General features: G+C 39.3%; 2 protein-coding genes across 2 annotated transcripts in view; one reads left to right on the top strand and one right to left on the bottom strand.

The window, feature by feature from the left end:
- LOC122159261 (patched domain-containing protein 3-like) overlaps nt 1-8914 on the top strand; it is a 14377-nt gene extending 5463 nt beyond the window's left edge. Inside the window, exon 4 of the mRNA XM_042816667.1 lies at nt 1764-8914. Within this exon, the coding sequence (XP_042672601.1) occupies nt 1764-3367 (1604 nt within the window). The 3' untranslated portion in view covers nt 3368-8914. The remainder of the gene's footprint in view (nt 1-1763) is intronic.
- YME1L1 (YME1 like 1 ATPase) lies at nt 6754-27030 on the bottom strand. Its single transcript, XM_042816668.1, has 19 exons — nt 26924-27030; nt 23916-24047; nt 22141-22303; nt 20622-20720; nt 18860-18969; nt 17601-17751; nt 17390-17497; nt 16573-16655; nt 15624-15714; nt 14992-15144; nt 13725-13857; nt 13217-13279; nt 12598-12710; nt 12082-12237; nt 11295-11446; nt 10403-10529; nt 10230-10303; nt 9681-9767; nt 6754-8575 (listed from the first exon to the last, which is right to left on the bottom strand). The coding sequence occupies exons 1-19, from the start codon at nt 26951-26953 to the stop codon at nt 8432-8434; spliced, it is 2169 nt and encodes a 722-aa protein (XP_042672602.1). The 5' UTR covers nt 26954-27030; the 3' UTR covers nt 6754-8431.

Genomic DNA, 27030 nt, shown 5'->3' with positions numbered 1-27030 from the left:
CAGAGATGTTGTGAAGTCTCCTCTCTGGAGATACTCAAAACCCACCTGGACACTTTCCTGTATAACCTACTTACGGAACCTGCTTTAGTGGGAGGTTGGACTTGATACAGAGGTCTCTTCCAAACTTTGTGATCCTGTGACATCAATGTGTTATCATATTTGGCATATTTGTGGACAATTGTTTCTTTTGCATCATTTTTCACATATTTGTGATCAGTTGTTTGAAAATATGAACCCATTGTTCGTACTCCTCTTTTTTTTTTTTTTTTTTTTTTTTCCCCCCCTCCGTGGACTCCATTACAACCTTATGTGTCTGCTACACCTCTTTCTGAACACAAACTTGCTGATAGCAGAGGGATCTGACTTGCTGTAGTTTTTGAAGCCAGATATAGGGTAACTCCAAGTTCAGTTTAAATTCACCAGCTGTTACATTCAGCTGTGCCTGCTTTGCAAAATGCACTTTCTGTGAAAGGCCTGGGGAAGATCAGGGTGCTTTCAACCACTTGCCACTGTAGTACCTGTATTCACGAGACCAGCACTCGTCCATATATTATTCTTGCTTTCTGTGTTCTTGCCTTCTTTGGCTGATTGCGCTGTATTTCCTGGCCTTCCCTTAAACCAGATCTGTTTCAACTACATAGGCAATTATTCTCTATGTTTTCTATATGCAGTTCTTTGTGTTTGTTGCTTTTTCTTTCACTGATCTGCTGTAATTCTGAAAGCCATTATGTTAGTATTTCTTCAGTTCACCAAACTTCCTGTGAATTGATTATACCTCTGGGAACACTTGTAACCCTTCCCAGCTACAACTAGGAACATAAGTTTTTTTTTGTTGTTGTGTTGATTCAAATATTGACTAAGTCTTGTCAATGCTTGTGATCAAGATAAGTACTTAGTTTTACAAATAATTCATAATTGACTTCTTACAGCTGATCAGTTGTGGATACAGCATATAGTGATTTCATCTGTTCTGCTTAGCAGTATCATCAATTGCATCTCTATTCATCTGTAACTTCCACATCTATCTTCTGCTTACTTTCTCTCATGCCTTGGCGAAAACTGCAATCTAGGACCCAGAGATTTCCTGGCATGGTCTTCCAGATTCTGATGAGCAGTACATGATGGCATATCTGTAAAAATGTGAAGCCTAATTAATATAAGAAAGCAATTTAAGAATCATGATGAAAGTGAAGCTCAACAAATAATACAAATTTCAAAAATTAGTCATTTAGAGAGATCACGATTTTACTGGGAAAAACAGGGAAGACTGAAGATGGAATGGGAGTGACTTGCAAACATCAATGCCTCCTCTTTGTCTGCAGAAGCATGAGCAAGAAATAATTGGACTAATTTGCCGCAGATTCCAGGGATAGCAAGAGTGCTTCTAAAGATGGGAATAGAGAAGTGTCAGAATAAGCAGTGTATCTGTATCGTTGCCATCTATATCAGTGGGTACTTGAACAGCAGCCACAAAACACTTGTCAGAGGAGGGTGAGGTGTGCTCAGTCCTCCAGCAGGGCTGGTTGAAGGATCAATGATGTGACAAATCACTGTGAGTTTTTGAAAGGTAGTAGAGCCAAGTGCATCCAAAGGACGTGTTTTCTTGTATCTTAAACTCACATCAGCACTAAAGCAAGTAGCCTCGCTTGCTTTTGGAAAATTCTGTGTAGTTTTAAATGCTGCTTTTGTTTTTTGGTACTTTTGCTGGGTGTCGGTGGAAGCCGCCTTGTGCCATGCAGAGTTAACTTTTTCTCCTCTTGCAGGAGTTGGCGTGGATGACATGTTTATCCTGATCTCTTCCTGGGAACAAAGCTCAAGCAAGGCAGACAAATCAGACACCAAATCTCGGCTGGCCGAGACTTACAGAGAAGCAGCGCTTTCTGTGACAATCACCACTCTCACAGATGTCTTGGCCTTCTTCATTGGCACCTGGACTTCTTTTCCTTCTGTGAGGTCGTTCTGCCTCTATACTGGCACCGCCTTTGTCTTCTGCTATGTCTATGTCATTACCTTCTTTGGGGCAGTTATCGTGCTAAATCATAAAAGGGTGAACGGAAACCGACACTGGTTAACGTGTGTGCAAGTGAAAGTAGGGAAGAAATCCTGCTTGTACAACGCGTGTTGTTTAGGCAGCTGTTCTAGTGAGCTGCCGGAGCCAGAAACCAGTGGGACAGAAAGCGAGCATCCCATGAGCATATTCTTCAAGAAGTATTATGGTCCTTTCTTGACAGGTAAATGGATCAAGCTTCTTGTGGTGTTGCTGTACGGAGCGTATTTGGGTGGCAGTGTTTATGGCTGCACCCAGATGAAGGAGGGCATAGATCTTCGAAATCTGGCTAGTGATGACTCTTACGTTATTGCCTACTATGACGACGATGACAAATACTTCTCAGAATACGGACCCAGGGTCATGGTCGTCGTTACTGACAGCGTAAACTACTGGGACGAGTCTGTTCGTAATGACATTGAGGCTTGCCTACAGAATTTAGAGAGCATTAACTATGTAGACAGGAACCTCTCGCTGTCATGGCTGAGAGTATACACAGAAATTGCTGGCAGTGGTTTAATAAATATAAGCACTAAGGATCTTTTCATTAGTAACTTAGCTGTACTATTCCGGTTCTTTCCCAGTTTTGAGTGGGACATTAACCAGAGTGCAGAAGGAATAGCAGCTTCTCGTTTCTTCATCCAGACAGTGAATGTGACCTCAGCCGTTGACGAGAAAAATCTGCTAAATCAGTTAAGAGACAGAGCCAAGCAGTGCGTAGTTCCACTCATGGTGTACCATCCAGCATTCATCTACTACGACCAGTACCTGGTCATAGTGCAGAACACCATTCAGAATGTTGTCATCGCTGCTGGGGCGATGCTCGTGGTCTCTCTTGTGCTTATTCCCAGCCCACTGTGTTGCTTGTGGGTGACTTTTGCTATAGCTTCTGTTATCGTTGGTGTTGCTGGTTTCATGACATTTTGGGACATCAGCCTCGACTCCATATCCATGATTAACCTGGTCATTTGCATTGGATTTTCTGTAGACTTTTCTGCACATATTTCCTATGCCTTTGTTACGAGTGGAGAGTCATCAGCCAATGAGAAGGCAATAGGAGCTCTGCACCAGCTTGGTTACCCAGTGTTACAAGGAGCAGTATCTACTGTGTTAGGAGTAGTTGTCCTGGCTGCAGCAAAAACCTACATCTTCAGAACGTTTTTTAAGATCATGTTTCTTGTTATATTGTTTGGGGCTCTTCATGGTCTTGTGTTTATTCCAGTATTTCTAACCTTTTTTGGATACTTGGGCAAATCACTCCCCATTACTGAAACTAAAACGCTAGACTTTAGAGAAATGACAAAGACCATGCGTGACTAATTTAAATGTTTACAGTTATGTATATATTATATGGAGATTCAAATGCAGCAACGTCCAGGGGATGTAAGAAATGAATAATGGGAAGGATGGAATAATATGACAGAGAGGCAAAGAGTAAAGAAAAGCCAGGCATTAATTAACATAAGTGAAAGTGCACAGAACTGGTTTGTTTCCTCCTTTTTTGTGTGCTTGACTTGGTAACTTTAATGTTGTTATACCTTTTTTTTGGGTGTGTGTGTTAGCTGTTTACTGAATGTGTTGAAACTGAAATTATTATAAACACTACAGATTGTCCCAGCATTGTGGGCTGTTATAGTTCAGTCAGGAAATATACAGACGAGACTACAGCAACCGTTGGTTTTGTGCATTTCCTGGCTGTTTACCTTGATGCAGTCACTCAACACTGAGCCTGAAGGCAGTTTCCCCAAGATGCTTGAACCTTGAGGTTTTATAGTGAGATGATCAACGGGAGAGTACTGCCTCATGCTGCAGTGGTTCATAAATGTTTGGGAGACGTAGTCTGCTTAGGTTCCTAATGCAGCACAAAAAGCCCATAGGGAAGACTGACTGACTCACATTCTTTGTTCTAATGAATCTTTTCTATGATCAAACATGTAGCTTTAAGACGACTGTATTTGTTTTGTTGGCTGCAGTTTCCAAATGGATACGTACTGTAGGCTGATCTTGTGTGGACCATCTGAGTGACCATAGTGCTAAATGGCATGCCATGGCATGACAGAGCTGGAATTTCCTAGAAAGCGTCACATCTAATTGAGGACAAAGTCAAAAAGCAATGCAGGTTTAAGCCATTCAGTTCTAAAGCTAAAGCCACAAGTTCCACTGTGTTTGTCTGTAACAATCCAACTTTTGATGCATCAATGGAGCAGAAGAACTTTCACTGAAGTATTGATAATAAATGAAGGGCTTTAGCTTGTAGGGACAAAATCTGGATTAAGAGCCAATACATTATTTGTCACCAATTTATTGAGCTACCTGCCAGAAATCTGCTGAGTAGTGGCAAATAACATTTGTAATTTAGGAAAAAAGGGACTCCAGGAGGTATAAAACCACACAGTTCAAATCTACAGCTGAGGAGCATTTCTTGTGAAAGCTGCAGCCAGTGTGGCAAAGCCCCTGTTCAATCTGGATTTGGGGCCAATTCCATAAGATTACATCCAGACATCAGCTGGAAAAGTAGCACAGCGAGTTGCAGGCAATCCAGGAGGCTCCTGGAATGCATTGAGAATGACTTCCCAAGTCAAGTAATTCGGGGGTGCAATACTGGACCTGTGCTCACCAGTGAAATGAACTGATCAGCGACATCAGGATGGGAGGCTGCCTGGGCTGTAGTGACCATGCTGAGGTTGAATCCACACTCTGGAGGGACATGAGACAGGTGAAGAGTACAATTAAGAAGCTAAACTTTAGGAAAGCTAACTTCCAGCTCTTCAAGTAGTCAACAAAATGCCCTGGGAAACTGTCCTCGTGGATAAGGGTGAAGAGCAGAGCTGGCAGATCTTTAAGGAGGCTTTCTTCAGTGTGCAAGAGCTTTCCATCCCCAGGTGTAGCAAGTCAGGAAAGGAAGACAAGAGACCAGCATGGCTGAACTGGGACCAACTAGTCAAACTGAACAGCAAGAATGCACAGACAGTGGAAATGGGAACAGGACTGTGGAAAGAATATAGGGAAGCTGCTAGTCTGTGTAGGGATGGGGTCAGGAAAGCCAAGTCCAAGCTAGAACTGAACTTGGCTAGGGATGCCAAAAACAAGACAGGCTTCTACAGGTACCTTCAACCAGAAATGGGAAGTCCAGCAAGGCGTACCCCCTCCAGTGAGTGACACAAGCAAACTGGTTACAACAGACAAGAAGGCTGAAGTACTCAACAATTTTTTTGCCTCGGTCTTCTCTGCTAACTGCTCGCCGCACAGCCCTCAAACATTCGGTTTGGTAGGAGGGGACTGGGGAAGCAATATCCTCCCACTTTAAGCAAGGATCAGGTTCATGACCACCTGAGGAAGCTGAACATCCACAAGTCTATGGGTCCTGATGAGATGCATCCCAGAATCTGAACGGAATTGTCTGATGTGGTTGCCAAGCCACTCTATAATATTTCAAAGGTTGTGGCAATTAGGTAAAGTCCCTGGTAGCTGGAAAAAAAGGAAATATCACTCCCATTTTTAGAAAGGGTAAAAGGATGACCCTAGGAACTGGCATGCCAGTTTCATCTCTGTGCCAGGGAAGATCATGGAACAAGTCTTCTAGGAAGTTATGGTAAGGCACATGGAAGGCAGGCGATACGGGAGAGCCGGTGTGGCTTCACTAAGGGCAAATCCTGCTTGACTAACTCAGTGGCCTTCTGCGATGGTGTCACTGCATCAGTGCACAAGGGAAGAGCCACTGATTTCATATGTCTTGACTTTCATGTGAGGCCCTCAGCACAAGAGAAGATGGACCTGCTAGAGCAGGGCCATAAAAGTCATCAGACATCTGGAGCTCCTCACCAGGGTTGTTCAGTCTATAGAAGAGAAAGCCCTGAGGAGATTTTACAGCAGCCTTCCAATACATAAATGGGGCTGAAAGGAAAGATGGGGGGACTCTGTAAGGGAGTGCAGTGACAGGACAAGGGGAAATTGTTTTTAAACTGAAGATTTGCATCAATTATTAGGAAGAAATTCTTCCACCTGAGGGGGGTGAGCAAAGCACAGACCAGAGTGCCCAGAGAAGCTGCGGATGCCCTTTCTCAGGAGGTGTTCAAGGCCAGGCTGGATACAGTCCTAAACAACCTGACCTAGTGGGAGGTGTCCCTGCCCCCAGCAGAGAGGGTGGAGCTAGATGATCTTTAAGTCCCCTTTAAATGCAAGTCCCTCTATGATTCCATGCGAGTTTGGTTGAAAGCACATACATGATACATGCACACCACCCCCAGAGGAAAAGCACGTGTTCAGCAGCACAGCTCTATGAGCTGGCCAGAAGGCAGATATATACTTTATACCCAAAAGAAACCGCACTTGGCTCTTCTTTGTGTATACCAAGAAGCGTTCAAAATAACGATGTTACACCACAGGACTCACCCCACAAAACAGATCATTCAGTAGATATTTTTACTTTTGAAGTCGAAGTTTTCTGCTTTTGCTTTTAATAACAGATTGACAGAAATGTTTCCAGTGGAATAATGCCAAAGTCCCATTGGTGAAAGCAGGAATTGAAGAACAGGTATGAATTGCTAGGGAGAACATCCCCTAGAAATATAATTAGTATACATTTTTCCTGTAACTACTAAATTTATTTACAAGTTCAAATGTTTTGTATATTCCATTTACGTAACAGGAGCTCTGTATTACATTCCATAGCTTTTCACAGTGGTAAGTAAAAGGAAGAGCCAATGTCCATAATTAAATTGAACCTTTATTATTCCAAAAACAGATGCAAATATGCAGTATATTTCTGTTTCCATTGGCATATTTCTAAAATACATGTACAACTGTAACTAGTCAGCCTAGGCATTTGGTATACTGTTTTTTTTTTAACATTTTCAAGTTCTCCCATGCTGGGATGTCACTATCATAGCTGACAATGGAAAAATAAGCAAATAGAAAGTTATCCTAGTTTCAGAAGAAAAAAAGAATGCATGTGATCTTACTGGAAAAAAGAAACAAAACAAAAACAGGTATTACACTCAGAAAACTCTAAAGCAATTTAAAGTTAGCTTTAAATGTGGTTATCAATCGTCATTCACATTTATTGGCACCAACCCAACTATCTTCATCTCCAACCATGTCAAACATTCCACATTAACACAATAATGAAGGCCTTCTCTGCAACAGAAGTTTACAGTCCCAAGAGTCTACCATTAATTGTGCAGAAGATTATAATAAAGCTGTGTTATTCCTAAAAACCAGTTCCATGAGAACAGCAGAATACTGGCATACAATTGCTAGCAATCATTTCTACTTGGTTGGAAACTGATTTTTGCAAGAACACAGAATTTCCAGGAGCTTCTGTAAAAGCTGGATGAAGAAGAGGAGGGGGGGAAAAAAACTCACAACAAAAAACCAGCTTTCCTAGCTGTATTGAACAGGACTGGGAATGTTATTTGAAACACACGCTTCAAATATTTTCTGAACTGCTGCTTTTTAGCAAAAAAAAGTAGTGTCCACTTTGAAGAAATTCTTCGTTGGATTATCAAATGCCTATACATAGTATTAGCACAAACTAATTATATAGGATCTCCAGCAGTATAAAAGCACTTATCAAATCATATCCATCTACTGCAGTAATAAAACAAATTAGGAGTCTTGTCAGCAGCACATCAGAGGTCACAGGCGTTTCTCTTACCCCTGCCATGGTTCTGCCCAAAACACAGTCCAAAGAGATTGGACATGTTTAGCCTGTTACTGGTGTTCACGTTAAGATCTCTCTCCCAGCTCTGTATGTGTGTATTTTAACTCCAGGAACACTGAGAAGATAAATCTGTAATATTTTTGTTTTACATGAAGCTCTCATAATTCTCTATAGAGATGCACTCTGTAGCTGCTTCGTTCATACATGTGCTTTGTTGCATTTCCAAATATATCTTCTTTAAAAGTGATCCCTACCTTCAAACAGAGTATGAGCATTAGACTACATACTGCTTTACATGTCAATTTGTCACTACCCATAAAAAACTCTATAGTGCATATTATGGGGTATCACTTCAAACGCACACATAGCAGCACGACTCAGGAAGCGATGCCAAAACACACCACAGTACATCTGCACATTTTTCTTCTCAGCTTCAACATGACTGACTAAACCAGAACACTGAATTCAACCCTGAGATTTGTCTTTCTGAATAACTTCTTGTGGGAAGAGCAGAAGATGAAGAGCATTTTTTATTCTCGTGTCTTATTCCAATGAGACACAACAAACAGATAAACAACAGAAGCTCACAAGAAACTGAATTAATCATAACATGTCACTAATGCCATACACACATCAGAAAGGGAAAAAAGCTATGCTGCGTAGACTACTGCACTGCTAGATGTACATTCTTCAGATTATCAGTAACTGCATCCCAGAAGTTATCATCTTACTTCTAGTTTTTTCCCCTCTAGAACGATTTGGATTTCTTTGGCATCCAAAGTCTCGTATTTCAAGAGAGCTTCTGCTAAATTCTTGTGTTCTTTTGCATGAGTCTTCAAGATGTTCTTTGCTCGCTCGTATGAGTCCTAATATTAAACAAAAAAAAAAAAAGTACTAGGAATTTAAGACACCTGAACAAAAGTAACAGCTTTTTAAAATTGTTTCTGGGTAAATGCAGCTTGAAACGTACTTTAAGTCATGCCACACACATCACAGCTCGCACAGCTCCTGTCTCACCAAGATTTAAGAGCCAGCTGGCATAACTGCTCAAGAAAACATAGCTTTATGCCACCTCCCCATTTTGCAGAAGTACAACTGAAAACAAAATCCACAGACAAGCCGAGTATTTTTAAATATGACTTAGAAAGCATTTCTACATCTGTAAAGACCTTATTAAATATTTGATTTTACATAATGGACACTGTTGCAGCATTCAAGATATTCCTCAAGGTGTAAAGTCCTCCAAACATTGAGCTCTCAAAAAAATGTACATCCTGAAAGGTGAACGGCCACCCAGCAAGTTTCCTGTTGCTGCAAGTAGAACTGCCAGCAGTACCAGCTTCAATTTTAACTTTCAGTTCTACATTGACAGCTTTTTAGCTCACCAGTCAGTTCAGAAACAGTTTCAGCAATAGTTGTTAGAGTTTAAATATCACTTAAAACTATAAATAGTTCTTATGCCTGTAGGAAACTAAATCAGAATACCAGAACAGATCTGGAAGTTTGGTGACAATCAACTGTTACAACCTTCCCTAAGCACTGATTCTGATCCCCGTGAGAAACAGAACCCCTGACCAAATGACTCTGATCTCATCCAATGGCCATTTCTGCACAAAATGAGTTAGCTGCAAGTTACGAGACGTGGGAGCAACACGCAGCTGTTGTATGTGTTCTATAACACTTTACAGCACTATTTTTTTTCCTATGATTACACAACATACAAACCCTGATGTAATGCAAGAGGAAGTGTTAAAGAACATTAAAAAACTAATGCCATCAACATGTTATCCACTGCTTGCAAAGGAATATATACAAGAAGTTTTAACATGCAAATATTCCAAATTGTTGCTATGTGAAATATTGGGAATGCCTTCAACAGCCTACGTATTTTCACTGATATACATCACAAAACTAAACTGATGCTCAACTCACCTCAAAACAAGCGTATTACAGCAAAAGGAAGATTCTTACCCGTAAAAGTGTTCTTACTTCTTGTTCAATTGCAGATTGAGTTTCAGGGCTAACTTTACCGGTGTCGGTATAGGTCATAACACCAAGCTAAACAAACAAAATTGTTCACAAAAAGAATTTCAAACAAAAGCAGCAAAACAAGAAGCCTCTCCGTTACCTATGTAGTCACTGCAGAGTTCTGTTCCCATAGATCACAGTACAGAACCCAAAGTATTTCATTTAAAAGGAAAACAAAAAAGACTACTGACGCAACAGTGATAATGAAGGAAGTTTCTTTAGAAGTTTACAAAACTCAACATTTCCTTTACCCCGCCCAACACTTTTTTTTTCCCCTGCAGACCTTAGTAACTTTTGAGGTCACTGATGAGAAGATCTTGCAAGTTGATTTTTAAACTAGGGTGTACACAGGTTTTCTAATTCAGTTTCCTATAGCAGGGCCAAATGTAAAGCCTTCGTTTTTGGCAGAACTACTCTGCCTATCACAACTGACAGCCATTACAGAACATTTCTGTGTAGCACATAAATATTTAAGCACTGATGATACACTACCTTCTCACTCATTCCAAATCTAGTCACCATGAGTTTTGCAATTTTAGTAGCGTTGTCAAAATCACTGGAAGCACCTGGATAGCAAACAAATTTAAATTAATTACTGAAATCAAGTTAAATACGCCTGTCCATGAACTCTGATCACAAATTCTTCTAACTATTGATGCCTTGACCTGTTGTGATGTGATCACTTCCAAATATGAGCTCTTCTGCTACTCGTCCTCCCATGCAGACATCCATCTGTGCAAGTAACTGGGATCTAGTTTCACTCCATCTGTCATTTTCTGGGAGCAAAGACACCTGGAAGATAAAGAAACAGTCTGGTAACAAACTGAAATAATCTGAAAAGTAATCTTGTTTAAATCCAAAGGGGAGTAATGGCTTTACACAACTATGTGAGTGCTCTGGGCCTCCTTCTGGACTATGCCCTCGCCAGCTGAAATAGCTTCCTTTGAGCCACCTCAAAAAAATTAATAACAGAAGCTTACAGGCAGGACCAGAAACAGAACAATCTATTCTATCCATTTTTTCTTATTTTCTACATTTGGACTGATCAACTTCCTGGATGATTCACACCAATTACTTTATTTATCTGAACACATTAACTTGCACAGAAGTTCTGCAGAAACAGAAAGACTGGAACTACACTTTTTCTTTTCTACCAGGAGCTACCATGCACTTACACAGAATATCTATAGTAGAGAAACAAGGTAATTAACTAACGTGGTTTAGAAAAAGTCACACAAGACACAAAACAACCAGATTAAGTATGTGTGTATTAAAAGTGCAGCTAAGCAGCATTGCTACTCTCTGATCCTTCAGACATTCTTCTGAGTGCTGCACTTGAGTGCTATTTTAACTGTAGCAGAATCAAATCAGTATATGAGCAAGAGCTACTGTATTTCGGAATGAAGAATATTTGTACCACATAAGAGACAACCAGCTTGCCAAGAGACTGCTGAAACAGCAAATCTCAATACACATTATAAGACAACAAATAGCACTGCTGCCAAAATACTTTTTAGAATTATCAGTAAACCAACAAAGAATTATAAAAATACTCACATGCCCCAGGGTTGTTCCTCGTGTCATGATGGTAGCCTTGTTGATCGGCATTGCATCCTTGGTATAGTATGCAATGATGGCATGTCCAGACTCGTGGTAAGCAGTGATGGTTTTGTTTTTTTCATCAATCTCTACACTTCTGCGCTCAGGTCCTGCAAAGGAAGGAAAATTAAACTTGCCTGTACAGCTGGCAGCCATGGTACATGTGGAATATGCATACTCAGGGTACAAAGTAGCAGTTGAACAGTATACAAGCATAACTAAAATACTATTTGTAAATACTCTGCATTTAATGAGCATTAATTAGCGTCCAAAATTGACCTACCTGTACTTAACAGCAAAGCTGCCTCTAAAGGAATAGACTAAAATGAATCATGAACCTGCCTATCTGATGAAACTGCACTTCCTCTTGAGTTTGATTAGAGTAGACCTTAAGTCTATATGTCACAGGTGTTTGTGTTGTGTTACCATATGACAGTTAATAGAAAGGAGTTCCGGGTTTCTAGTTACCTATTCCTAAATGGAGGGTAGGAGGAAATCAAACCTGCACCTTCCTCCGCGTTCAAGTATAAAACACAATTTCTGATAGAGCATCAACTCTTAAAGAATGTTTTCTACACTGGATTTAACATAATTATTCTCTGGTCTCACATTCTATTCAGAATTAACTAAACAGAAGATGTATTTGTATAAAAACAAAAACCCTCTCCTTCTATGAAAGTGTAAATCACACACACACAGAAAACTGCTTTAACATATACTATGTGTTATGTATATTATGTCCTACCCATTAGGATTTTGTCCTTGGAGAATTCCAACTCCTTCATGGTTACCATATCTTTTCCATCAACAGCTGCCTTCAAGGCAGCTTGATTTACAAGATTCTCAAGCTCTGCTCCAGAAAAACCAACTGTGCCTCGTGCAATTATTTCTGGATCAACAGCTGTGGGGAAAAAAAGAAAGTCGTTCAGGTCCACATTGCTCCTGAAAAATCTTCCACCATGAACAGATACCAAGAAATGATCAAATTATGAGCAAGAACCACATTGTATTAAAAACACTGCATTCAACAGAAGTGCTCAAAGAAATGAATGCTAATGCTTAAAGACACTGATCAGAGGAGGTAAGAAACACTGCCTCAGAAAACTGTCTTAACACTTGTAACATTGTGTATTATTGTCTTGTTTATTTTTAGGTATGAGGTAGAGATACTGCTGCTTTGGAATAAAGGGCTGAGATATCAATAGGCTGGCTGAATATGAACAGTTATGTCAAAAGATACTGTAAAAAGGTATTTACTTACATTGATCATACTTGATTTTATTAAGATACCATTTCAGAATTTCCGTGCGACCTCTTACATCAGGCTTGGGAACAGTAACTTGCATGTCAAAGCGACCAGGACGAATTAGAGCACTGTAGGGAGAAGATCATTTAATACACCCACTCAAAAAGGCTGCAGTAAACTTTTCCTAAGAGATATGAGCAAGACAAATGTACCTGACCCTTCTAAAGACATCTACATAAACCACATTTCATTTCTTATTTGTGGCTAAAGTCAGATAAAAGATACATTGCCAACCAATTTTTAATGTTTTTTTACTTGTAAATACAGTAAGATAGTATTGCTAACTACTACTAAACTGCACTGCAAACAAGGAACACAGCCAGTCAAATTAAGTCAAAAACCTTGCAGAAGTTTTAGTTATTTAGAAGCAGGTTACTTATTTTTTAATACTTAGCTTAACAACCTTTTAAGTGCCTCTTCAATTTAAGTAACTCTTCAATTTACAAACCTCTTTAGCTGCAAATACTTTCAACTATAATATTGTAATAGCTGAAAATTACCAAAGCAAGCTTTAGTTGCTGTATTTAAAAAAAAGAAAAACATGCCATGGAAGTGATGAATGAGTCATACTCACTTATCTAATGCTTCAGGGAAGTTTGTTGCACCGATAATAACAACACCTTCATTAGGTTTAAAGCTGTATTAAAAAAAAAAGGCAAAAATGCATTTTTACACAGAATTTACACTTATTTTTAAACAATTTCTATTTCTTATTAGAAATGACTTCAACTGACCAGTCATCTCAACTCACATTTGATCCACTAATGACTACATTTATCCTAGTAACTGGTTGAAAATCATGCCCTGATGTCAGAGTTGAGATCTGATAAGAAATAATTTCAGCTGACTGTAGATACTACATTACTGTAACTTAAAAGCTTCTATATTACTTCAGGCCATTAATGATGACTTTCTACTACTGCCAACAGTAACATAAGAGCATTATCATAGTATCATAGAGATTTATATCCTTAAAAGTATTTTTAAAAGTTAAGACAACCAAACTGTAAGGAAGAAAAATTAATCCAAATATTCAAAATACTAGTCAACACCTTCTATACCCTCAGAATCCAGATATTTACCCATCCATTTCAGCAAGAAGTTGATTAATGGTCTGCCTTGAATACGGATGCATTGGAGATTCAATTCTCTTCCCACCAACGGAGTCCAACTCATCAATAAATATAACACATGGTGCATTTGCTTTTGCTTCCCCTGACAAAAGAAAAATAGCTGAAGGACACTTCAACCACACAAACTAACAGAAAGCATATGATGCAATTCAGGATTCTCCTATTTCTATTAGCCTTGCATTGGAACATTGTATCATCACCTAAACTGTTGCAATTTTAGCCTCCATTTCAAAAAATGTATTTCCTTCTTGAAGCAACAGAGCAGCAAGTTTTTCATCTCTACACCAGCTTCTATATTCTTATAATGCTACAAAAAATTACAAGTGCAGCAGATTAAGAAATTCAGCCTATCCTCTATCAGCTCTATACAACAGTTTATTTCTCAGGCTCAGGTACAAAACATTAATCTATTAAGTAAAAATAATGTCATTTTTACAGAGCCTGCCTTTCAATGGCGAAAGACATCACCCTCAAGCATACAGGTAATGAGAACAAAATAAAATACAGTAATAAACTTTAAGATAAGATTTATACATGCATACCAGGATGCAGTTCATGCCATCCAGCTGAACATACAAGTAGCGTCAATGTTAAGCTGACCTGTACTTATCTAAACTTCCATAACCAACAGAAAGAAAGGCACGCTTTGTTCCCCTTCTAAAAGGAAGCAACATCTCTTCTACAAATGCAAATCACCTCTTACAGTGCCGATGCACAACACTATCAATTGTACATGCAAAAGATAAGTTTATTTCCCCCTCAACACCCTCTGTAATATTTATTTCCATAGTTCAAGAAAGCCTCTCTTGTGCAAACTATCAACCTAAAAATGTAACAGTTTCATTCTAAAGCCCATTACCATAAGTCCCATTGAAGGGAGCAAGCTTTACATTTTATGGTCATACAATTACAAATTGAAATATTACTTTTACTTACAGAACACTGCGTCTTTGATTAAATAACTTCTACTCTCACTGGCATGCTGTAACATCAGTTATAATTTTGCTACAATTTCATTTTGACCACCAAGTGTCTACAACCAATTGCTGCTCATGGAAATCTGAGACACTTAAACACTTACAGCTTTGTTATCCTGAGACGGTGCTATTTTCCAGTAACCAAAGTTGTACCTTATCATACTTTCACTATCTGTAAGCAATACTGAATACTCATCTTGCACACTGAAAGATTTCAAAAACACAACTGCTCAACTTACTGAATAGGCTTCGGATGCGGCTCGCTCCCACACCAACAAACATCTCATCAAACTCTGACCCAGAAGCGTAATAAAATGGCACATCAGCTTCACCAGCTACAGCTCGAGCAAGAAGAGTTTTGCCAGTACCAGGTGGTCCAACCAACAGAATACCTGAAAGGAAAGAAAATATAGAAGAAAAACCACCCAACAAGGACAAATCCATACAGCCTTATTGTCCAGCTGTGCTTTCTGTGCATTAAAGGAATTTTCATTTGGCTTCAAAAAGCTGTGCTATCCTATTTCAGATATGTATGAAGAGGCCCCTTTAAAAGATCTGGAGTCTGATCCACATTTAAACAACCACAAAAAAAAAAAAAAGGTTTGTAAGACTATCAAATAAAAGCTGAAACAGGACAAAATGATGAAATCCACTACAAATGCCTAACATTGTTTTACTATTTATCTCAAATATAAACAAAATGGAACTGTGGTATTTAGTATCATTTTGATCATGCACCTTTTTGACTCCAAAACCAAAGGAAAAAATATTCAAGGATTAGTCTGTAAATCAGTCATTCAACGTGGAACAAAGCTACAAAATATAGCTATGTCTACATACAGTTCTCACTTCTGTGAGCAATGATTCTTACCTTTTGGAAGTTTACCTCCAAGTACAGTAAATTTATGTGGGTTTTTCAGGAATTCTACAACTTCCTGCAATTCCTGTTTAGCTTCTTCAACCTACACATTAAAAGCAGTCACAAACAGTCAATAAGCACTCATAAAATATTGCATCTTTTCGTAGATAAACTTTGTACTGCAGGCTTAGATAAGTTTATTTGAACAGAAATATAAAATGGAAGGGAAGGAGATAAGAGTATCACAAAACTTTTGTATTGATACCAAGCCTATTTCCTAGAATTGTGTACATGAATCAGTAACACTGAAGTTCACAAAACTAAGGGATAACCAAACAGTTCAGGACCAGATCTGACCACCAAGACAAATATGGAATCACAAACTATGTCAAGATATCAACTTAATCAGTTAAAAAGATTAAGCTATTCAGGCAAGGGGAAGCCCTCATTTTGCAGCACACAGCCAAGGAACAGATGAAGAGCAAAAATAATAAAGTTATCCCACTAGCAGTGCCAGGCCCAGCTGTTCCTAGGAATCTCCGTATTTCCAATAAATATGTGGAAATGCAATCATCATGTCTTTCAAACATAAAAATAAGTGGGCGAAGTCAAACCCACAGATTCTAACTTGAAGTCAGTATGAAGCTCTGCTTAGATTCCAATATATTGATAAAGTTTTGGAGGAAGGAGAGGAGCAAAGAAATGAGGCCAGTTACTGCAGACTGCACTGCTCCTCTACTTCACAGAAATAGGAAATGTAGTTCAATCATTCATATTCTTCATTCACTTCAGTTTTAATGCCTTAAGCTTATCCAAATATGAGAAAGATCTGTTTCTTTTAAAACAGGCCATAAAAAGCAGTTCCTTTAATATAGCAAGATGTTCTCCAGGCTCACAGTGCTTACTCAAAGACATAACAAATTTCTGAATTGACTTTTGAGTTCAGAACTTTTGAACTTACCCCTTTTACATGTTCAAAGGTAACATTTTTCAGCTGGATTGGATCCACTGCTGCATCAAAGATACTTGATGTTCTAAAGCGTACTGACAGCAGAAAAGGCAAAATTTATGCAAAGTTACTTTGTTCCAAGAGCATACCCTGCACTCAAATCCATACAATGTTAAGCCATCACCTTTACACACAGCCTTTTAAAAAGCAATGTTTCCATTTACAAGTGTGCAGCAAGAATAAAAAACACTAAAAAAATATTTAAAATATTTTCAGTTAATTCAGTGGTAAGCTCTTTTAGGTATAGAAAGCTTTGCATCCAAAAGCAGATACACAGAAACACAAGCTCTCCTTCAACACGAAGGTGAAATTCTCCACTTATCTGAGCTCAGCCTTTGTTCATTCTGCCATTTCCAAAGGATTTTTCATGAAGGCAGTTGGCCATGCAAGTACCTACTCACTGTAAACTAGGTTGTGACCATAAATAGAAGTTGAAAAACTGAATCCTATTCCCTACTGCTGACAACTTAGATGTCACATCATTTAAATTCAAAGACTAACACAGTCTATGAAGAAACTACTTCTATATTAGTTTCCACGCAACCATTTCACTGAAATAATCAGGAAAAAATAACTAAAAAACCAAAGCTGTTCTTGAAAATGTTCTGTAGCATTAGTGTTTAAAAGACTGTAGTCAAAAGCAGTAACTATCTCCCACTAGTACATTGAAATATTATCCTAAAAACAATCATACAAAAACACTTTTAGTTTGAGCTAAACATGCTGGAAGGAATAAAGAAAGTAAAATAGTTTCAAAAACATAACTAACCAGCATCTGAAAAGGAGCCTTTCCCAGGTAAAAATGAGGAATATACAGCAAGATAAAAACATAAGACGAAGAGAAAGAAGGAAAGCAAACGGGATCTTCTTAAGGAATCTGTAAAAGAAAACAAAGAAAAATATTAAATAGGCGAAAATAAACTACTTTCTGAAAGCAAAAAAAAAAAAAAAAAAAAAAAACACGGACTAAAACAACTTACCGAGTGTCTTCTGCAGGAATACCTGTGCTTTCAAAAAGCCCTCTGCAAAACCAGTTTTAAAAGCATCCTGGTGTGCTTCTGGGATGTTTTTTGTTTTCATTAGCGCATCCAAGTTCTCAACATCAATTCTTCGTTTTCTCAGTAAAAAGCCCTAAAACATATTCCACAAGAATGTTAGCCTATGCTAAGTTCTGATATACAGTTAACTTCTTTGGTACCATGGCGAGGGAAAGGGAAAAACAAAAGCTTAGAATTCAGATGCTGCGGAGTTAGACAATATAAACCAGTAGGCTAAGTGTGAGATCACAAAGGTACAAGCAGGAGCCATCTTGATTTTTGCTCTGAGCAGATCAGGCTCCGAACCCCAAATGGACAATTGAGCCAAGAGAGCTTTGCACACAGCTAGCTTTGTACATGGATTCAGTGCAAGCTATTTGCTTAAGCCTTTTCCTTCATGAAAACCACTTATTCCCAAATGTTAAATATTTTCCAACTATAGTTTTGACAGAGTTGATTAGATATGCATCACACCCTCTCAAATCAAAGACCACCACCACCACATGGAGCTAACTCCGGTGCATCTCCATCCATAGAAAATTTAGTCGATAGATTAAGTAAATCACACATACCTAGACAAATTGGAAAGTTCAGAGCTAATTTACACATAAAATAAGAACCAATGCTATAATTAGCCTGACTTCCACATAACCAGTTAGGAGCAAAGAGTATCAAAATCAACTTTGTCTTGGTAAGTGCCTGGCCACCCCAAGCCTCTACTGAATTCTCTACTGAATTAAGAGAATTAAGAGCAGACAAGTTTTTAAACCCATAGAAACATCAAGCATAAAGATTCTGCATCTTAATAAAAGATAACTACTACAAATAAGTCTATTCTCGAAGCATCAATAACACTCTGAATCACTAGGGAAAAAAAATTAAGAAAAAGGTTTTATGTTAACTCTCTGCTTTAAATACTTAACTGACTCCAAGCTATTTTAAACAAAACCACAAAAACAGAATAGACAGTTTTATTTCCAAAACTTAAAACCAGTTTCTCGATTTGAAATTATCTCCCTAAAGATTAAAATAATCTCTAGTCATAACATATTAAACAAATTTGTGCATTACTGAGAAAACCAGTATGTTGCCATTTAGTTCAGAATTTACAATTACTAACGTAAAAAAAATCTTAGAGCACTCTTGGTAAATTACGAAGATTTACTTAAGAAGCACAACTTCCTAAAGTCATCTGTAGTTACCTTCAAAAGCGAAGGAAAAGAACTCTTTGTTTCAGTGAGTTGTTCAGTGGTTGACTGCAAACGCCTCGATTTTGACCGCAACGTCTTGAAGCTCCGGGTCTGCGTGTAGACTTGGGTTTTAAAACAAAAAGGAATTACGAAAAATGGAAAATTTAGAACTATCCCTTACTACCACACTGTGATTAAAAACACAGGTAATTTCAATTTATTAAATGAAAAATATATGGAGCAAATATAACCTCCCCAAAATAATCAAGTTAAAAAGCGAAGAAAACCGCAGCCCATTTCCAGCCAAAAAAATGTGAAGTTGTCTGAAGGCACTTTTGGATCTGCTAGGAATAAACAGCATAAATAAATAAATCAAAACACTGTAATGGTAAGCGCATTGTTAGGCAGCCCTGAACAACAGCTGTAATCCAAGCTTTCAGTTTCAAGTATGCTATGCTGTGTTTTACAATACATTTTTTCCATAATAATTTTTAAGGAAAATGGATCAGCTCTGTCGTCATCTCTGAGAACAGCAGAAACAAACAGATCAATTAAATCCGGGCACTCTGACAAATCTTTCATATGTGAAATCTCATCCAGAAAGGATGGGAATGAAAATTCATGCTTTAAGACAAGATCTATTCAAAAGCTCAGCTAAAAAGCTGCCCTGAAGACCTCCTGAATGACTGTGATGCATTATTAACGTAGAAAGTGACAAAAGAAATCAGACAGTTTGAATACAAGGAGTTTATAACACTACAGGTCTTCCTTCATGACAACAGAAACCTTGTGGAGATTTTAATCACAAAGTACAAAAGCCAGGAATGTTAAACTTCTTTCACTAAAGCATTCTAAGATAATCAACAGCAGTCTAAAGGTCATTCGTTATGTGGGACTTGTTTTATCACAGAACAGCACCACAGAAAAAGAACTTCTGCAGTTCACCCACTCCAACCTCTGCTCAAAAAAGAGGGCAAACTTCAACATCAGATCAGGCAGTTCAGTCACAACTTCACCAAAAAAATTGTTCCAGAACTACTTCATTCTCACTGTGAAAACTCCCCAGCACAAATTTCCTTTGTGATTACTTGCAACTGCTGCCTCTCCTTCAAGGTGCAGGAGAGAAAGGTAATTAATTTGGCTCCACCAGCAATTACATCCCATCCTGCCCTCTCTTCTGCTAACTTCAAAAGCTCCAATCTTTCAGCTGCCACCATACTGTACGTGCATTACACTCTGTACCCTTCCAGTGCTGGGCTGCCTCTACTTTGTCAACACTTCTCTTGTAACTGAGGGACACAAACCAGATACAGTATCCAGATGCAGCCTCAGAAAAACTGAACAGATGTCAGTATTTGAACTCACTGAGCTCCTAATTACTTCCTTGCTAAAACAGCCCTGTTATTACCTTGCTTTTACACATCATGTATCCAGGAGCAGTTTAAACAAATCATGAAACCTTAGAAAAACCATTAGATTCAACAGATTTATGGATTCAAACTTCTGTTGTCTTTTAATAATATTATACACAAATACTAACACCTTTGAACAATATTCTCTTGTTACAGCACATTTACTAACGTAAATCTGAAAACACACTGCTCAAATGCAAGAATAGTCTCAAAATTACTGTGCTAGTATCAATTTAAAGGCTCTTCCTGGGAGTTTACCAATGTTTCCTGCATGACCTCTTTTAAAAAAGAAAAGAAAAAAGACCTTTCAAAATGAAAACGTAATGAAAATTAAAAGCAAAGTGCAGTTCACTGTTTCATACCTGGCCAACACCTGAGCTCGGAACAGAAGTGTTGGAGGGGATGAGGAGTCTGTCTGTACAAACATGATGAGCGTAAAGCACTAAAGATGTCCACAAACCCTGTAAGAATTGATATAACAGAACATAAACACGTGTTAAATGGTAATTAAATATTACCTCTCGTTGCTTTTCCCTTTCTTAAACATGAATTCCACTTTACTACTTTCCCCATCCTTCTCTGACAATCGAGACATTGTTTACATGCTTCTTTCCCCAACACATCACTGTACATCTTTATAACACCTTCACTTCCTGCATTTACAGAATCATAGACTCACAAGGTTGGAAACGACCTACAAGATCATCCAGTCCAACTGTCTCCTCATCACCATTGCCTCCACCAGCACTAAACCACATCACGCAGCACGTCATCCAGACGCCTCTTGAACACTGCCAGGGACGGCGACTCCACCACCTCCCTGGGCAGCCATTCCAGTGCCTGACCACTCTGAGAGAAAAAGTTCTTCCTTATATCCAACCTAAACCTCCTCTGATACAACTTGCAGCCATTGCCCCGTGTCCTGCTCGTTGCCTGGGAGAAGAGGCCAAATCCCTCTTCACCACAGCCTCCCTTCAGGAGGTTGTACAGTGCTATGAGGTCTCCCCTGAGCCTCCTCTTCTCCAGACTGAACAATCCCAGCTCCCTCAGCCGCTCCTCATCAGCCCTGTGCTCCAGACCCCTCACCAGTTTCGTTGCCCTTCTCTGGACACGCTCCAGGACCTCAGCATCTTTCCTGTAGTGAGGGGCCCAAAACTGAACACAGTGCTCAAGGTGCAGCCTCACCAGTGCAGAGTAGAGGGGGATGATCACCTCCCTGCTCCTGCTGGCCACACTATTTCTAATGCAGGCCAGGATGCCGTTGGCCCTCTTGGCCACCTGGGCACACTGTTGGCTCATGTTCAGCCGAGCATCAACCAACACCCCCAGGTCCTTCTCTTCTTCACACATTTAAGGCCAATCCCAACAAGGATATTTAAGGAAACACTCTTGCTTTGTTGCTTTTTTCCCCCCAGCAAGGAAATACTCTACTCGTCCTGTTAACAGTTTGTTACTCTGAACTCCCTTTTATTTAGTCCTCACATAACACTGCTTCAAACAAAAAAATGGAACAGCCTTATGTAAACTAGAGATTTTCACGTGTTACACTAGTAAGTGAGCAAAATCCATTTTATTTGGTGGAACAAAGTGGTAATTAAATTTCTAGCTCAGTCTCGTCATTAAGACAACATGTACTCATGCTACAACTGAGTTCAGACAAGTTCAACAATCACCAAATTCAAGTATGAGCTCAAAACTGGATTTAGATATCTAAAACATAAAAGAACAACCCCATGATACAAATAAACAAGATATTAACAGTTTCATTAAGAAATATACTAGACATTTTAAAACTATGAGTTATCTACAACACAAGAAGAACACAGCTCTTTCACAATTTAACTCAGCTCATGTTCATCAGCACTTCACTCTAAAACATACCATGCTTATTTTCAAAGAACGACTCAGCAGAGACATAGGACGTGTGCCACCGCGACGACGCTTTGTTATTGGGATAGTACCCAGGAAGCAACCTGTTCATGAGCTCTTTGTACTGGTGAGGTTTCAAATCAGACAATCCCAGATCTCTGAAATTAAGTACAGACTGGAAAAAAAAAAAAGTGTTCAGAATTTACTTCGTATTGTTAGTAACTTGAAATTAGCCATGTTAATTGCAAAATATAGGTGCTGCATTGAGACGAAAAGTTCAGACAAAAAAAAATAAGCAATGAGAAAGAAATGAAAGGACACAGTTTAAGAGTATTTGCTACTGTCAACACAAAACAGCTTCTCCATATGCACACGCTGATATTTTCATTATCGGGGTACACTTACTGTAAGCAAATTTTCTTCCCAATTCAGTCTTCTTTTTTAATACCTTTCATGATAGAAAGTCCTGATAGGACAAGGGGAAATGGTATCAAAGTAAAGAGATTGAATTTGGATATAAGGAATTATTTTTTTCTTTTTTAAACTTTTTTTTTTTTTTACAATAAGGGTGGTGAGGTGGTGGCACAGGGCAGCAGTGGACATCTAAGGTCAGGCTGGATCAGGCTACGAGCACCCAGTGTGGGTGCCCCAATTTGTCCATCCCAGGGGAGCTGGGCCTTACAGGCCCCTTCCAACCCGAACAGTTCTATGATTGCAGTAGACATGGAAAAAAAATGCTCTTTTCCAATTCTTTCTGATCTTCATGACTGAGTGAGCAGAGGGTGTGAGGGGACGATGTACAGCAATATCCAACCATTTTATTTCATTCACGTGGGAAAGGGACAAAATCCCACTTCCTCCTTTGCTTTTTGGCCAAGCTTTTGCAGAAAAACTTCAATAAAGCAAGTTTAGCAGCAACATGAAGACTGGATATTTAAAAACTATATCCAGAATTCAAATAAAAATCTGAAAATAAAAATCATTTTTGTATGAAATGAAAGGTATGAGGTAAATGGACACAATGAAAGGAAAAAGTTTGTATTTAGAGGAGCATAAGAACCAAGATCTGTAATTTCTTACACAGAAAATTGAAGATACTATGAGAAAAGTAAAAGGTGCATCCATGTGAGTTATCGAAGAAACAATCCTGATTTATGTAAATGTAATCTTGTATTTTACAGATGGGTATCTTTTAAACATGCTCAACTACAAAAACATTTTTTTCCTATTGGCTTTGACCCTTCAAAATATACATTAGCCTCTCAAGAGAGCTTTTCACTAGAGTTATTATTTTCTTAAACAAGAAGTCAATGTATGCCAAGCTATCCAAGATGTATTTGCACATAAATTACGTTTTTTTATTGTTAGAACATTATGGGTTGTATTTTCATTTTTCCTAAATCATTTTAACATAAACTTTACGTTGTATTTTTGAGGTGAAACTAGATGCTTAGTAAGACATACATGAATAAAACATCAAAGCTGAAGTCATTTTAAAAGAGTCTCCTGGATGTATCCACAGTTATCGCTGCATTCAAAGCTGAATTAAGCAGAAACAGGTTCCCTTCATCTCAGGAAATTATTACTGAGACAGGTACCAGCTGCATTTTTTTCTTATAAATGAAGTACTGTATTTTTGTAGGACTAACAAGACTGATTTACTGAAGTTCTGTCAAAAGAAAGTTGCATTCTATCCATTCCTATTCCCATTACATCATTTTATAAAACGAGTCAAATATTGAATTAAGTTATAAGCAAAAGACCCATTTTCCAAAAGTTTCCAGTACCTCACTGCTCTGAGCATCGTGCTCTGAGGTGGTGTCCCTCTGGGCAGGCTGTACGGATGTCGTGCTGGCAGTTTTAGTGGAGGGTTTTGGAGAATGAAAGGCATTGATAAGGTGACTCAAAGGAACGGTGGCCTGTAAGAAAAAAAAAAAAACTACTTTAAGCTGTCTTCAACAATTTAAACAAGTCTCCCTTCCAAACTATGGCTTAAAGTATCTTGTACATTGCCTTTTAACCGAGAATTGCATAACAAATCACATGTACTTCGTTTCAACACGACACGGTGAGCTGGTAGCTCAAATTACAGAAAAAAATTTAAGTATGTACAACAGAATAGAAGATCACAAAGTTTGGATGAGAAAAACAGCTACATTTCCTGTTACTTTTCAGATACAACGTGGATTCTAGAAAGCAATCACTACATTTTCAAATACAGAAACAGGTACAAATTATCAACATTTAGGCCACACAAAGACAGCCCTCAGTTCCCACCTAAACATTCAGTTAGAAAACTAACACAACTTATGGATGCTTGCTGAGTATGAAAACAAGGTTACTGTTACAATTAATACTTCCATAATGAATTTCAGGACTGTTTTTCCTCCAAGTATGATTTATTTGTTGTACTAAAAAAGTGCTGTTACAGCTAGATAACAGAAAAACATAATTTGTTGGTATCTTTGACAAATACTCCACAATTTTGTATCTTATTTGTATGAAATGATTGAAACTAAATGTGATTTTCCCTTATAGGAATTAAGCTTCTATCCACAGGAAAGATGTACGGCTTTTGGAGAAGGTCCAGAAGGCGGCCATGAAGGCGATCAGAGGGCTGGAGCGCTTCTCCTATGAAGCCAGGCTGAAAGAGCTGGGCTTGTTCAGCCCAGAAAAGAGAAGGCTGCAGGGAGACCTCACTGCAGCTTTCCAATATTTAAAGGAAGATGATGAACACAAGGGAAATCAATTTTTTTATGCAGGTAGCCAGTGATAGGACTAGGGGAAACAGTTTTAAACTAAAGGAGGGCAGATTTAGATTGGATGTCAGGGAGTTTTTTGACTGACTGTTGAGGTGCTGGCCCAGAGAAGCTGGAGATGTCCCATCCCTGGAGGTTCAAGGCCAAGTTGTAAATGGCCCTGTGCAGCCTGGTCTAGAACTTGATCTAGCAGCTGGCAACCCTGTCTGTGACAGGGTGCTTGGAACTCGATGATCCTTGAGGTCCCCTCCAACCCAAGCCATTCTATGACCGCAGCCAGTTAAATTACCTCCCGAATAGAAACATACAAGCACACAAAAAGGAAACACAGACCTTTGGAGAGATAGAGGTAAAGCAATAGCAAAACTATTTCCACACTGAAAAAAAAATCTGCAAGTGGACACCACCTCTTGAAATGTTCAAATGCTGTTTATTTACAGTTACTGCCTTTCAGGAACTCTTTTTACATGGTATTTCTGAGGCCATCTTGGTGTCAGGACAAAACTAAGCATAAAGATCACCTGTCTAGTAGGCTTCACGATGTAGCTGCAGAAGAGAATACTCTTCAAGCAAAAGTAACAGAAAAAGAAAGGTAAATGAGATCACTCCTCTCACCAGTGACCAGGACTTAACTTCAGATACTAAGATGGACTATTATAACACAGAAAACTCTGGATTACCCGTGGACATATTACCTTGATAGTAGATCTCATCAAGCTGATTTTACTTGAAGCTATTCAAACCCCATGGGTAAATGGTGTTTAATCATGGGGATTTAATCAAAATCTTAATACTTCAAAGGAACTTATTTGTAAATACTGTGGGCTCTAGCATTGTTAAAATAAATAAGACACCTCTTTTCCTCCATAAAGTGATACTTCTATGACTTGAAGCACTTTTTTTCCTGTTCTGTAGAGTATTTTTAAGTTTACATTTTCTCCCTTAGGATCCCATTTTAGCAACCTCTCTGAGTATCACACCAGCCTATACAAAGCATGCACACACAGCACAGTTAATTCTGCAGTTCAGCAGCCCTCAGCCATTTCAGTGACACCATTTTGTGAATTGGTATGCCCTGGGCTCCTGCTCCATCATGACCACGGCTGCCATGAATACACAGTACAAATCATTTCAACACTTCTGAAACGCCCCAGTGCCAGCACGTATCGCTAGGCAGGGAGGAATTGGGCTGCAGCTCCCGCTGTGTGAACACCTCCTTGCGACTGCTGATTAAGCCCCTGCTTAAGTTCTTCAAGAACTTCCACGTGTTTTGACTAGACAGAAGGTACAGAAAGACTGCGCTGCACAATGTGAGAACTCCCTCAGAAGTAACTGCTCCAAGATAAACTCCAGAAGTTTGCAGTAAGATTATAAAGGCTCCAATGGTCAAAGTTGGCACGCAAACCGCTTACCAACCTTCCCCCTTGCATTTCGCAATACAAAAACGTGGAATGATGCATTCACAAAAACAACATCACCGCTCTCACTTCGTAACATCAACAAAAGCAATTAACACAAAGCCCACTGTAACACAGTAATTCCACCAATGTAAAACTCAAGGATAAAAGCACTGGTTCAGATGAAAGCCCACACAACCCACACGTGACATCCTGCACGCTAGTTCACAAACGGTGTCCTCCCTTCCAACTGTATCCAAATTGTTTTACGTAAGATAATTAAAGGACTTCTCCTGCACTACTGCTTAAGCCGCTTCTTTCTCACTGCCATAACGCCCCGTGACAGCCCACTGCACAACTCCAGCTGTACGAATAGAGCAGCCCCCGCTTCCACGACAGACACAAACAATAAGAAATGCCTACTGCAGGTTACCTGCTTCAGCCGTACCCCGCTCCCTCCTTCACTGCCACGTTCTGTTCCTCTGTTCTCCCCCGCCCCAGAACGCCAAACGGCCGCAGCCCCGCAGAGACCCCCGCCGCCGGCCCAGCACCCCGTCCGAGGCCCAGAGGAGCCCCCAAGAGCCGTCCCGTGCGGAAGGGCCCCGAACGCCGCGAACTGCGCACCGCCAGACTCCTTACCTGAGGCTGCACGGTGGAAAAGGAAAACATTCTCCCAGCAGCGAGCACGGGGCGCCGCCCCGCTTCCCGGCCCACGAGAGAAAGCCGTGCCCTCCCGCCGCCCGGCC

This window comes from Centrocercus urophasianus, unplaced genomic scaffold (assembly GCF_019232065.1).
Source record: "Centrocercus urophasianus isolate 14NV4802_14NV808 unplaced genomic scaffold, USGS_Curo_1.0 seq_16, whole genome shotgun sequence".
NCBI lineage: Eukaryota > Metazoa > Chordata > Aves > Galliformes > Phasianidae > Centrocercus > Centrocercus urophasianus.
This window is presented reverse-complemented; position numbering and strand designations above follow the sequence as displayed.